Genomic DNA, 15,041 nt, shown 5'->3' on the forward strand with positions numbered 1-15,041 from the left:
AAACAACAAAAATAAAGACATTTTGAAATTCACTCAAGAAAAATTTGGTGATTATTCACACACACACACACACACACACACACACACACACACACACACACACACACACACACACACACACACACACACACACACACACACACACACACACACACACACACACACACACACAAACCACATATTAAGTAATTAATATCACAACACAATAGCCTTAGCAAATTGACCCCATCAGTCAGTGTCCCCCTCTTTGGTACTTTGGTATTATGCAATTGGTTCACTCACTAAATAGAAATAACTTTAACCCAGCAAAGTGAAGTTAAAATCACAGATTTGTTTTTGGCATATTTACTGACCCAGCTATTAATTTTTTTTGTTCAGTTTAAGATGTTTAAACAGGTTGCCCTAAATGCAGTGAGAGCATTACTATGCTGTCGCAAAATTAATAAATTAGGATTCATTTGCTCGGAGTGTGTCAGAATATTTGATATTTGAAGCTTGCTCCTGGCTATTGACTCTGAAGTGTCAACGGTTCCTAGAACTATGCCCCAATTGGCCATGGTTTCTGTCATGGAATCATAGGCAAAAAGAAAAGATCTGTATATCTTGTGTTGGAGTACATTGACTTCGATCACAGTACTTTGATATTTAGGATAATATGGGATATAAAAAAGAAAAGACCTTTAATTTAATAACCAATTAAAAAAGAAATTGAAATGTGATGTGAAATGGTACTTAATAATAGAGTTTAAGACTGTTTTCTCTTTACATACACAGAAAACTCTGTGCAGGAGCAAGAGACTGGACAACGTCCACTTACTGAGTTCAAAGATGCAGAACACCAACAAATGCTATTTGTATGTTTTTTTCTGTGCTTATAATCTATATCACATTTCAATAGAATTATTCTGACTAGTGGGGGCACGGTGGCTTAGTGGTTAGCACGTTCGCCTCACACCTCCAGGGTCGGGGTTCGATTCCCGCCTCCACCTTGTGTGTGTGGAGTTTGCATGTTCTCCCCGTGCCTCGGGAGTTTCCTCCGGGTACTCCGGTTTCCTCCCCCAGTCCAAAGACATGCATGGTAGGTTGATTGGCATCTCTGGAAAATTGTCCCTAGTGTGTGATTGCGTGAGTGAATGATAGTGTGTGTGTGTGTGCCCTGCGATGGGTTGGCACTCTGTCCAGGGTGTATCCTGCCTTGATGCCCAATGACGCCTGAGATAGGCACAGGCTCCCCGTGACCCGAGGTAGTTCGGATAAGCGGTAGAAAATGAATGAATGAATATTCTGACTAGTTACAAGGTGTTCATTTATTTTAATGAAGGCATCTAACTGTAAGGGAAAAGAATATGTAATTGTAGTTTCTATAGTAACAGCTTATCAAGAAAGTTGTATTATGGATGCTGTACATAAACAGATGTAACTTCAAAAAGAAGGAAGTTTAGAGAAGTTCATTACAGTAACCTTGTGTGGTTATTTCTTTATGTCACCCATCACTGATTATATTTTAAAGCAGTTTCCTCTGTGTTTAATATTCTTATGTACTGTATAATTGTCTATGCAATCTATTTTTGGTCAGTTTCTATTCAGGTCAATCTTTCAATCAAATCAACAATCAATAAACAGCATGTCAATACATGTATTTTGTAATTAAGCAATTATGAATTTTTTACTTTTGTCACAGATGTCTCAAAAAACAGCTTCTGGCACCTAAAGGTGTGTATACTTTTGAATTGTGTAAGAAAGTACAAAGACATATATGATTGGGTTACATCATGATGAACCAAGCAGCTTTTTTATGTCATTGTATCAATTACTTTACAGGCAACAAAACTAAACAAAATAAAGGAATCCATGGGCTGAAGTTTAAAATCATTGGCCTTGAAAAAATCCTACGCATAATGAAGGTAACTTTTTTGTTTAAAACAAGGATGTGATTTAAATTTACCTTCAGTGGTAGTAAATATAACTAAATGCATTTGTGTTATCTATGGTAGTTGATGTTTGTTTTTTATTCGTTACAGGTGAAACTTGCAAAAATGGAAAAGAAGTTTAACAAAGGTTATTCCTAACTCTCTGAGTTACGCTTATCATCTACGTTATTTGGAGCACTTGTAAACCTTAATAATCAGCTAATCATGCTCCATGTGTTCTTAATAAAATGGATGGTGAGCCTATATTTTGATCAATTTGCATTGACTATCTACTAAACTCGTCTTTCCAGAGACAAAGTGTCCTTCTACGCAAAATGGGAACAAGCAGAAAGTGGACAAAGGTATTTAAATGACATACAGTGAACAATTTTTAAAACATAGGAAATTTTGTCTTTGCATGTGCTTAACACCGTCCCCTCCAGAACTTTTGGAACAGCCATGCAAAGTCTTTTGATTTTGTATATAATAAAAAAAATTAGCTCACAATCTATTCAGCCTAAATATAAACATATGTGGTCTAACTTTGAACAATGTTTTAAACTCATGGTATCTTAAGTATGTAACCTAGTGATCCAGCATTAATGTATCAAATGTTAGAGATTTAAGCACTTATGTATGTCGCTATGGATAAGGGCGTCTGCCAAATGCTGTAAATGTAAATGTAAATGTCTATGAATTACTGAAGACATGCTTTCCTAAACAAAAAATGATAACATAATGTATTCCACATTAACCCAGATATTGAATTTTCAGTTAACATGCAGACCCTGCGACAGGAAGTGAAGCCACCTCCTGTAGCTGGAGCTGCCCTGACCTCAACTCTATCTCAAGAGCTGAGTGGAAAGGTTCTAAAGGAGAAGGGTCCAAATAAACCCAGGATCCAGCCTAACTGGTCATCAAAAGAAGAGCCATTGTCTGTCAACCAATGGTCAATAGTACCTTCTTCCAATCCTGACCTTAAGAAAATCCTGGCCAAGAGGCCTGGCTCTAGCATGTCACCCGAAAAGAACGTAAAATGGACAGGAGGAGGACAAATTGAATGCCACACAGGGAAGTCCCTTATCCACAGGGCCTTAAAGACACTACAAAAGTCATGTTTTGATGCGTTGCCTACAATCGCGGGTCGTCTTCTTTTTGGAAGAGTATCTGAAATTCCTTGTCTGGGGGATGAAGAAAAATCAGTCGTTTCTGATTTTTGTGAAAACCGGGTAAATGCGGATCTTCTATTTTATGCATGAAATTCAAATGACTTTATCTTGTCTCTAGCTTTATTTTTTATAATTGATATTGATTTGTCATTGTGGGGGTGGGACATGGTTCAAACAGAGGGTAAAGGCTGTTCCCTTAATATAGTATCAAAGGGTGAGGACCAGCTTGATGGAGGTGGGGGTATTGGTTTTGGAAATGCCTTACCCCCAGTCCGGTGGCTCTGGATTCACCAAGGTCTGGAGGGGAACAGACAGATATGGATTTGTGGATTTAGGGTTTAGAGAGTTTTTTAGGGGAATTGGTCCCTGTTTCCATAGTAGGGGCAGGGGAGGGCATGGAATACCAAGAAGCGAGCTTTAAAGGGAGGGAGATAGGAGAGGCCTGTCAGCCCACAGATCCATGACAAAGGACGGTGACACTGGCCCCATTCTATCACATGCCTTTGGATCACCCTCCGATAATATCTTTTGGGACAGGCCTTTACTCTCTACTCGAACCATACCCCTACTTACACAGTTCTTTAATTTTCTAGCCCAGGTTTTTGTAGCTTAAGCAATGCCTAGTACTTTCCCTAAACCCAGACTATAAGAAAGTCATAATTTTCTTTACTTTGTTTTAGATAAATTAATTGAATAATTGTTTGATTTTGTTGTACTGTTGCTAATGACTTTCTTCCATCTCAGGCCTTAGCACAGGACTTTATGTCAGCGATTTTGTGCATGATCAAAGCAGAGGGAGCAGCTATGAAACATGAACTCCTGCAGACTTTGTGTAGGGTTTATGTATTCATGTGTCAGAAGACTGGAGATTCTCACAAGGCACATGCCCTTGCCTACAGGCTTCTGAAAGAAGGTGAGATTGTAGTGACATTTAAATATTTATTAGAATGTATTATTAACTTCAGGACAATGAGGACAATATATATATATATATATATATATATATATATATATATATATATATATATATATATATATATATATATATATATATATATGTATATATATATATATATAGATTTGTATTTATATGGCATGCTTGTAATACTTTGCAGACTTTCCTGAAGCCCCAAAGCTGATTTTGGTCATGGCGACAGCATGGCCAGGTGTTTTTTCCCACGACAGCTCACTGTGCCAAGCCATCCACAAAGTGACCAAGCTAAAAGCAGAGGGAGACATATTAGACTACTTCAGTGAGCACCTGCACTGGGATGAGGTAAACAGCAATCTAATTGACTCTCAATGTTCTTCGCAGTTTCTTGGATTTAAATGACAGTCAGAACTGTCATGAAATATCTTTTTAAAATTTGCTTACTTTATGACTCTATGATATGACTTTATGATTTTTTTTTCTAGTGTGTGCTAGTGCTGCTGAACAACAGCAAATAATTTATTAAACTGCATTTCACTTAATAGCCATACACAAAGATACAAAATTAGGTGTTAATGCCTTTTTAGGCAAACTTGTTATTGAGGAAGAAAATCTTGGCCTTTAATAGCTCATTTATACTCGCTGTTGACTATGTGTACGTGCATACAAGATGGCTGCCACACACATTGTTCTTTTCGATGCTTCACATCATGACTGCCTGTTACATTACTAACATAAATAGTGGACACAGTACTGATGTACTGTACTTGTACTAATATGTACTATTCTAGCCTGTTATTGAGTATTTTCTACTCCACCACAATGGGGCCATTGCTAATGTCTGCTACATAAACATACCTTTTTAGTAAAGTGTGCGTTTTTCATATATATTTAAAAATCATGGGGTCTCCTGGTGGTTATTTTGAGTGTCAGCTTTTAATTCCATGGTTTGCGCATCTACACTTTTTCTAGGACTCCTCCTTATATTAGGTTTGATCAATAGAGATTGAAAATGGCAGAATAACATTTCTTAGCCTTACCTCTGTATTTTAATGATCTGCAATTTGATTGGTCGACGGCTTTCCGTTGTCACCAGATTATTGGAAGCATTTTATAATTATTGGAATTTTTTTTTGTCAGCCTCCAGCTGATGTCCACAAAATTATCTCCAGGATACTGAAGGCTCTTCTCCAGGACAGCAGTCTGACCTTCAAGAAGAACAGCTGGTATGGATTTGACCTCTGCCCTGCTGCCTGGGACTACATCTTCAGTCTGGATCTTCTGTGCACACAACAGGGATGGATGTGGACCTTCAAAAATATTATAAGGTAACTGCAAAACATACATGACACACACAATTCTCAACTTTCCAGGTTTATTGTTTACATTCAATAGTCAATTTTATTTGAAGTGATGAAAAAGACTACTTAAAAAAAAACAGTGTTTGTCTGTAGGTGGGGCGGTTCTAGGATTTAATCTTTAGGGGGTTTAGCCCACAGTGAGAATTTAAAACAAGAAGAGTTTTATATTATATATTATATGACTACATTGTAAGCCAAATCTTATGGTATTATTTAAAATGGCAAAAGTGGACACCAAAATCTTATGCATGATGTAATGATGCCAATATTGAATCAAATCAGTTCATGTATGTGTGCATTATCTACGAACAGTGTGTCCAATGAATGCAGTGGACAATGCAGTTCACAAGACAAAGACCAAATCAATAAACGTTGTTTTTATTTAGTATTGAATGGATTGTTTGCATTAATATTTTGTTTGTGCTATCAACTCTGGTAATAAGAATAGTGAAATTTCACTGCTTTTGGTTGCCGTCTTTGTGGTTTTCTGCTGATTAACGTTATATATAAATGCCTCCAGATCTGACTGTGCGTGCACGCTGCACGTGCCTGTGCTTCTCCGTTCAAATAAAGCAGACAGCTGATGATGCACTTTTGAAACACTAATACGCACACACGTAAAAGCAAAGTAAAAAAAAACGCTCTTGGATCAAACTGATAAATAATTTTTTTTCCCATCGACGACATGTCCTGCATTTTAACGTAATTTTTATTGTTTATTTTTGAAAGTAATAATTATACTTATAGTTTTAGGGTGGCTGAGATCACAGACAGGGGGGCTGGAGCCACCCTATAAAAGGCCTAGAACTGCCCCTGTCTGTAGGCCTTCTTTTTTTTTCTGTAATTCAGCTGGTGTCCTTTTGTTTATTATTTGTTTATTATTTTCTAAAACCAGCATGCTCAAACCATCAAGGGTTTTAATTCAGTCAGGGTGTAATTTGAAATATTTAAAATTTCCAAAAGATCTATGTCCACCACCACGTAAACACACATCATGGTGTTTTTTTCTGATTTACCAGCCAGGAGATTTGGCTGAACATGAGCACTTGGCTGATGCAAAAAAGATCTCAGCAAACGGCAGTCGGAGACGTCTGCGTAGCAGCACTTTTGAGGCTACTTGGTAAGTCTATTGGAAATTGTGTTTTTGGGAATCATCACACGCTACAGTACCTCTGGATTGTTCAGTTTTTCACACTTGGTCTTTGTCCATCTCAAACAGGGCGACTTGGCCAGCTGGGCCTTAAGGAGAAAGAGGCTAGGTTGGTCAAAAACCTTGCAAATGGTATAAAAGACTTTGGAAACTACAGACTATCAGACATTGCAGGTATGCCTTGGGAGGTACAGCTTTCAGTGTTCTATGCCACTCATGATCTGGCACCCGGCAACCCCAGGGAAGCCCTGGAGGCTTTGACATCATGGCAAGAAAGGATCACACAACCAGTTCCTCCAGCTGTCACCAGCTGCATTACACAGATCAGTACGCTCTGTCAGAAGATCTAACCTGTAAATAATAAATAAATCTGTTTATTATCACCTCTATTTTGTCTTTTCTCTATGTATTGGGAAAAAGTCTGTATGCAATTGACGTTGATGTGTGAAAATATTCCTCAGATAAAAGTTGAGTCTCATCTAGTGAGGTGACTTGTGGTAAATTCTTTACCCATTTAATCCGAGGTGCACCATGTATTTTTATTGAACAGATCATTTAAATGTTTGCTGAATTGATTTTCTTAATTTAAAATAAATGTCAAGGTGGACAACATTTGAGGGTTTTAGGCAGACAATTAAATCTTTACTTTATAGAAGTCCTTATACTGTATGTGAACTTTACACAGAAAAAGATAAATTAATCACACATATTTTAATATTGTTTATGTCCTGTGTTCTGTATTGTGGTATTAAGTCCACATTGCACAGGTTGTCAAATATATTTATGTATTTTCAATAAGAATAATATTAAGACAAAATAAAGATTTATTTTAATAGTAGTAGTATTGTTAATTTTACTACAATAAACCGTGTTTTTAACTGTGTTTTTAACTGTTAAATTTAAGGTCATTTTCCATAAAACAAGTTGTATCGTAAATTCTACGGCTATTGCGTAGATTTTACGAAATACAGTTTTATACTGTAGCATTTCAACTGTATTTTACTGTTAAATTTACAGACATTTTTACAGTGTGGAGTTTACTAGGAAGTTAAGCAACTGAGACCAATGAAAGCAAGTCAGAACCTTGCTGTTAACATTATTTACTGGATAGTATATACCATACCATTAAATAACCACAATTCCTAGCCACTTTTTCTACAAAGGTACTGTGTCACCTCACATCCATATTTTAGTACCATACTATTGGTTATTTGTTTACATTTTCACACCTCAGAACAAACAACCTCACTAAAGAATACACTAAATATAAGTATGATGAATATTGCTCGAGCAGAGGCTTACAGGGAAAATGAATATTTAAGTTTGGAAAATACATTTTGCCAACAGGTGTGGACAGAAATACACTGTGTACATCCAAACAAAAATGTCAGGAAAGTCTTGATTCATACAATCTTTTGGCTTATGTATTATTATAATTTTGGTAATTATACACATCTAGGTAGAATGGTGAACTGAAATAACATATTTTCTTTTGACACAAACATTGTTATAATGATGATTTTTAATGGTTCAAATAACTTTCAGATAGGTTTCTTCCCTATAAGCTTAGAAAATTAATTGAAAATCCTGGAAAACCATTTTTTTTTTTTCTGGTAAACTCTTGACATTTATCTATTATGTCCTGTTCACTATTTCCAAATAGGCAAGTGTGCGAAATACAGTGATCACTACTCATCTTTAAACCAACATTGTGACATGTGTCACTTCTCAGAATGATCTTTTTATTAAAAGCAAACTAACTCAAAGGTCCTAACAATGAGAACTTTACACTGTGAAAGCAGCCTACTAGGAAAATAATGAGAAAAAAAATCAAATAAACTGTATGACCCCTAAGTACATTATTGTAAGCTGATCTCAGGTTATGGTCTAATTTAAGCATGCTGGAGGTAAAGGACATAATGACTACATTATTTCTAAAATAAGACCCACGGGCTACAGGAATATGAACAAGCAAGACTTATAGTTTATATGGTTAGGAATTCTACATTGGGGTCAGAATAGAAAGATGATCTTATGTTTACTGTGGTCCAGTGTGTAATATATGTAACATTTCTAATTGTATATTTGCACTGGCCACTTTGCACATTCTGAATTAGTGTACAATTCATGTCTCTATTCTTGTTTACATCCAATTGCTTGTTTTTTTTGTAAATCTTTATGATTATTCTCATTATTATTATTATTATTATTATTATTATTATTATTATTTATTTATGTATTTTTTTTTAATTATTATTATTTTTTTATTTTACAATTTTTTATAATCTTTGTTTCTTATATTTATGCTTCTTCTCTATTATTACTATGCACCAGCACACCAAAGACAAATTCTGTTTGTTTTGTGATGTAATGCTTAATGTCTGTCTGCATGCACCATGTAGCATGCGCCAGTCTGTAGCACCGTGATCCTGGAGAAGTGTTGTCTCATTTCACTGTGTACTGCAACAGCTATATATGGTTGAAATGACAATAAAAGCTTCTTGACTTGACTTGACTTGACATATATGGCCAAAAGAAATGTTCAGGGATGAGGAAGAGAATATGATCTACAGCATGATAGCCCATTTCATCATGACATTCTCCCAAAACTGTACCTTTATATTTCGCTGGAAGGACCAACTGTGCACAAATAGGAGTGGTTCAGCAGATACCATCCTGATTTATGTTTGTTTTCCCCACTTGAAACAGGCATCTTGTTTTTAGGCTGTATATTTTGAGCTGCTTCACTCTTGGTTTTATTCCAGACAGTTTGCATTCGTATACAGGACTGATATCCGGGCCAGTTGGAAATTTGCTCTATCACATTGAATCCTATGATAGGGTAAGAGATTTTGGCTCTTTGCAGGGAATAACAAGTTGGGTCTGGGAATAACAAGTTCAGTCTGGTGAGGTGTCTGTGATGCTAGTCTGAAAGTCACTTCAACATATCCAAAGTAAGGCATATCAATACCATTTGTTGCCACAAGGGTCAAAGTATTTGAAGACTCAAGAAGGTCAGAAACATCTCTCAGTGGAACTTCTAATAAGTATTCCTGTTTCCACAATTAATCGATGATACATACATGAGAGCCAGTGTACCACAATGCTTCAATTCTATGGCCATGCAGGTAACATTCTACAAGACACTGTCTTACAACTAGGTATGTGACAGGGGAATGCTGGTTAACTTGGGTGCTGCAGGAGGTGTGGACACTCATTGTCAGGAAGGAATCTGGCACTATCTGAATCTGTTTATAAAAGTTTGCTTGTGTTCAATCCATTGGTGAGTTTGGCATGTCTTAGAACAATACAGTGTCTTTTTATATCTTGAACACTGCTTTATTTGCTTCACTGTTCTTTCACAGGCTGCACATCTTTCGGACTGGTCTGTGGATTCGGTTACTCCGTCCCGTGGAAGTAACCACTCTCCATTTGAAGGACTCTCTCGAAGGCTTAATGCCACGGATCCTGCATCTTCCTTGGGAATGAGTATGGGGTGCATAGTATTGTTGGGGCATGTAGTCAGTTTAAAACTGAGTATTCGCTCTCATTTGGTTGGTGTCTGGTGATGACCAATATGGTTGCATCTGACAATGAACGTTGTCTCTTTCAGGGACTCACTGTGCAGGATAAGGACATTGCGTTAAGGCCAAACCTGGTTGCTGCAAGGCTTCTCTGATGTGAGTTATTTCAGCACTAAGTGTTTTGAGTGAAGCTACATCAGTTCTCAGTTCTTTTAGTTCTGTCAGCATGTTCGAATATGATCTTGATACACCTATATCTTGATAGCCTGCCTCGTATTCTTGGGATGCAAAAACAATTTCCTGGCGCAGGTCAAGAACATGCATGAGGAATTTCCGTAGTGTTTCTTTGTTACCATGGCATTCAGAGGTAAGTTGCTCATAAAGTACAGTTGCATTTTTTCTTGAAAGTGAGAATGCAAGATTTGCCTGAGTGCAGGTTGGGTCATAGTTGGATTTCCTTGTAAATAGACTTAAATAGTATCTGTAAACCTGGAGAGATGGCACGGATTACTGTGACAATCACAAACGCTGGATAACTTCTGCTTAAAAGGTTAAATTATAAGTATTTTTTATGGAGCAATTTTGCAGACAAAATTAAAAAGGAATTGCAAATTATATTTGCAATATCCTCTCTCCATTTGAAGGAATCTCTCTTGAAGGCTTAATGCCACTTATCCTGCATCTTGCTTGGGAACGAGTATGGGGTGCATAGTATTGTTGGGGTATATAAATATAATTGCAAAATTATATTTGCAATTGCGTTTCCTAGTTGTAGTAAAAACTGTGACATAATTCAAACGCAAATGAAAACTGTTTGCACAAGTGGATGCACAATGTATGCAAAGTTTCAAATGGAAAAGCAAAGTTCATTTGCAATTGAATTTCCTATGTCTTTTGAGTTACGACCCTGCCATATTTTAATCTCAATAGCAATTTCCCATTTGCTATTTCACTTTTTTGGCATCGCAGACGGTCTTTCTGCTCTGAGACTGTGACTGGGTTTTCATTTTGTTAATTAAATATTTAATTTAAATATATACCCTCTAAACATTTCTTAAAATCCCTTACTTGTGTTTTTTTTAGCCTAAAAAGACTATTTAAATGTCAGTAATTTCATAGATGTTATACCTTCAGTGTGTGTCATGATAAAAATGCATTTTTAGAGTATTCTATTAAAACAATAAAAAAACTTTAATTCAGAATACAGTGTAGACACTAAATGACATTAAACAGTTGGAAATCCTGCTGCCGGTATGTTACTGTAATTTTACAGGACGTTTTTACAGTGTAAGATTAAGATTGATGACATGTTCTTTCCTCACAATTATCATACTCTCTGATCAAAATAATTAATTTTTTTCCTTAATTCTTGGGAAAGAAAGAAACAACATTTATTTTTTATATTTTAGTTTAGGTGTATTTATTTAACCTATGTTTATGTTGCTATGTTTTTTGTTTTATGCACGAATATTGGCAGTGTGGAAAATGGTGACAGAACAAATATCATTTTAGGTCAGAAGTTTAGGTTGATGGTTCTTGAAGCTGACTGGTTGATGTTAGTCTCTGTGGTTTGGTGAGGGAAGAGAACAGTCAGCTTATTTGTTAAGGTTTGCTCAAACCTTTCCTCACTGTGTGCTACATCATCATGGCTGTCACGATCCCTTCCTCACAGCCTGTCTATTCCAGTTAGAGAATGGCTATGCTTGACTTCACTCTCTTTTTGGTGAGACTGATCAGGTATGCCACTTCTTACAATATCTGGACAAGAACTGGCTTTTACAAAGCGTATCCTTCTCCTGGCACATACTCTTGGGGCATCTAAAATTTGGACAGGAAATAAATAGTCATAAATTATTCTTTAAAGTCTTTAAAATTTTAGAAGATTTTCAAAATTTGAAGATTCCCTTACTTGGCTTATCACCAGAAGGCGGTGAAGGGACAGGCTTAGCATGTTCCTGGTGTCCAGTCTGCTGAACCCCTCGAGAGGTAATGTCAGAAGGAATGGGTTCCTCAGAAGAAGCAACGACCTCAAGAACGCTTTTAGCCAAATCCGAGTCAGATTCGACTCTTGAGGTCAGAGGGTCATTCTCAATCGCTGCATCAGACTCTTGAATAAAAAGATTATCAGTCATGCTAGAATCCTCATTAGTGCTAACATCCCAGTTCAGATGACAGTGATCGTCATTCATGGGTAACAAGGATTCAAGCATGCTGTCAAAAACATTGCCCACTATTTCATTTACAAAGCTGCATGCTGATGGTGATTCTGTCTGAAGTTCGTGTGACTGGCTTGTAAAATTATTTTTCATGTCTTCTCTTACTTCCATCAGTGCATAACCAATCACAGAAGCAATACCCTCACTAAACCCAGGTGTGGACAGAATGTTGCTTGATTGTTGCTCCTGGGAGAGGTACTCTTCCCTATCTCTTGCTGTAGCGAATCTTTGGGCATGCTCTTTCCTCTGAACCTGGGACACGGCTTTTGCTATATTAGCATCAATCTCGTTAATAATCCGCAGACTGAGCTGATTCTTGAATGATGTAGAGGTGACGTATTCCAGGACAGCATCAGTAATGTCGGCTCTTATTTGAGATACCTCAACAACCGAAGCCTCGGGAGAATAACAACTGTCCTCTGTATCGCTGAAGTACATATTCTCCGCAAGGTTGAATCTTACCTTCCCCTCATGTGCTGCTGAATATTTCTTCATGTATGTGCTCTTTGCTGGTTCCATGATGTCAGACAACTTTTTGGAAAAGCAAAAAGCAAAGAAATAGCTTAGATAGATTATTAATGCAGATAATCAAAGAATGTATCCATTATAAATCCATTATAAATCATCACATGAAGCCCTTCTAGTTTCACTGTCTCTAAATTAAACTATTCACTAGAAACATAAATGACCTGTTTCACATATTAATGTCATGTGCATCAGGATTAATTAACACATTCTTAAATACAAATACAGCTTCGGTATTTTTGTACATTTTTACATTTATGATGAAAACTCATAGTCTTGAAACTTGTCCTATTCAGAGTTGAATCAAACTTGTTAACATACACATTTACTTAAAGAAGTACAGAATAAGTCCCTGAGGTTCACTTAATGATTTTCTTACCTGATCATCTGCCTTGACTGGGGAAATTCTATTTGGCTCCGTTCTCTGCCTCCTCGGGAGAAGTTTTGGTTTTTCAGGGATCTTTGCTGAAAGTCCTTTCAATTACATATAGAACATGCAATTAGTTTTTGTGCATTAAGTGCATGACTTTTATACAAGTCACCGTGCGCTGATAAAATGTAATATTTCATAACTTACCGGCACCTGCTCGTTCAAGCTCTTCTACAATTATTATAGGAGCAGTTGATTTCATGGTGCTAATGGAAGGCAGATGAATGCTCTCTATTTTGGTGGCATGCAAGCTATTTTTCCCGTGTGCCTAAAATGAAAATACAAACTGTAGACTCAAAATTCCTTTATATATAAATGGTGTGAATTAATACAAATATTACAAAACCAATAATTTTGTTAATTTGCTATTCTCTCCGGGGGCACGGTGGCTTAGTGGTTAGCACGTTCGATTCCCGCCTTCGACTTGTGTGTGTGGAGTTTGCATGTTCTCCCCGTGCCTTGGGGTTTTTCTCCGGGTACTCCGGTTTCCTCCCCCGGTCCAAAGACATGCATGGTAGGTTGATTGGCATCTCTGGAAAATTGTCCCTAGTGTGTGATTGCGTGAGTGTGTGTTTGTGTGTGCCCTGCGATGGGTTGGCACTCCGTCCAGGGTGTATTCTGCCTTGATGCCCAATGACGCCTGAGATAGGCACAGGCTCCCCGTGACCCGAGGTAGTTCGGATAAGCGGTAGAAAATGAATGAATGAATGAATGAATGAATGAATGCTATTCTCTCCTATATACTGTATCTGTAGCTACATGCGAATACCGAGATGGTTCACTTGTGTGAATTGTTTTTAGTGGTATGACACAAACCCTGTAAACTATTACACTATCTAGCACTATGGCATCGACAATGAAACGTACTTCAAAAATTGAAATATATCTAACAATATAAAGCATGCATCAGCTAATAAAATACTTTTATGAACAGCTTACCAGAACTTCCTCAGCTTCTGCGGTTTGCTGAGAGAAATCTTTCATTGTTGGACTGCTCCTTGAGTCTGGAGCAAACGAAATTGCTGTTTCTTCTGTTGTGCTTTAAAATACAAAAACAATGTCAAGTTAAAACTTCTTAACATGCATCTTTTTTTTGCATGATTACCTAACCAGTAAATTCTTTTTAATAGGTTTTAAAGGTTATTTTGTCTTGCCATGAATATCTTTACTGACTTTAGTCATTTTCAATAATCATTCAGTCATTTCAGATTCAGCTGATATGATTTACAGGTGTATTTATCTTTACATAGCATAAATGCTATTTATTATGCTATCTTTACATAGAATGCTATTTAAATAGCATAAACATGCTATATAAAGTGACTTGGCCTGAATGGACTAACGTATCAATATACAGATTAATAAGTTTTTATTTTTCAGAAATACAGAAAGATATGTTGTCTACTGGATTCTTGGTAAAGGTGAAGATAACAACAAAGCCATTCATACCTCATCCTTTCGCTGTGTTTTGTTTATTCCTTCTGATCTCGACTTCAATTGCGTTCTTTAGAACGAGTTCCCATGACGTCACAATGACGACAGCGTTCAAACGTTCCAGAGCTCAAACCCGTCACAGTGCACGTGTATGAAGAGTTTACGTAAACAAAAAGACACGTGTAGACATAAAACTGGATGCAGAAAAGGGTAAATAAATATTTCCCAAATCCCACAAAGCACCTGAGCATAAAGTACACAGAGTCTGTGATAAGAAAATGCTGATATATTTTTACATGGTCAGTTTTACACCCGATCCTGATGGATTCAACTTTTTCCCCACGGTGGGCAATAAACTGTCTAGGATTTCTAAAGACAACGTAAAATCTAG

General features: G+C 36.8%; 1 protein-coding gene across 1 annotated transcript; it reads right to left on the reverse strand.

The window, feature by feature from the left end:
* Window positions 1-11,240: 11,240 nt before the first annotated feature.
* On the reverse strand, window positions 11,241-14,839 carry LOC132845359 (uncharacterized). Its single transcript, XM_060869315.1, has 6 exons — window positions 14,666-14,839; window positions 14,156-14,255; window positions 13,364-13,484; window positions 13,166-13,260; window positions 11,955-12,792; window positions 11,241-11,863 (listed from the first exon to the last, which is right to left on the reverse strand). The coding sequence occupies exons 1-6, from the start codon at window positions 14,668-14,670 to the stop codon at window positions 11,712-11,714; spliced, it is 1,311 nt and encodes a 436-aa protein (XP_060725298.1). The 5' UTR covers window positions 14,671-14,839; the 3' UTR covers window positions 11,241-11,711.
* Window positions 14,840-15,041: the final 202 nt, after the last annotated feature.

This window comes from Tachysurus vachellii, chromosome 5 (assembly GCF_030014155.1).
Source record: "Tachysurus vachellii isolate PV-2020 chromosome 5, HZAU_Pvac_v1, whole genome shotgun sequence".
Taxonomy (NCBI): domain Eukaryota; kingdom Metazoa; phylum Chordata; class Actinopteri; order Siluriformes; family Bagridae; genus Tachysurus; species Tachysurus vachellii.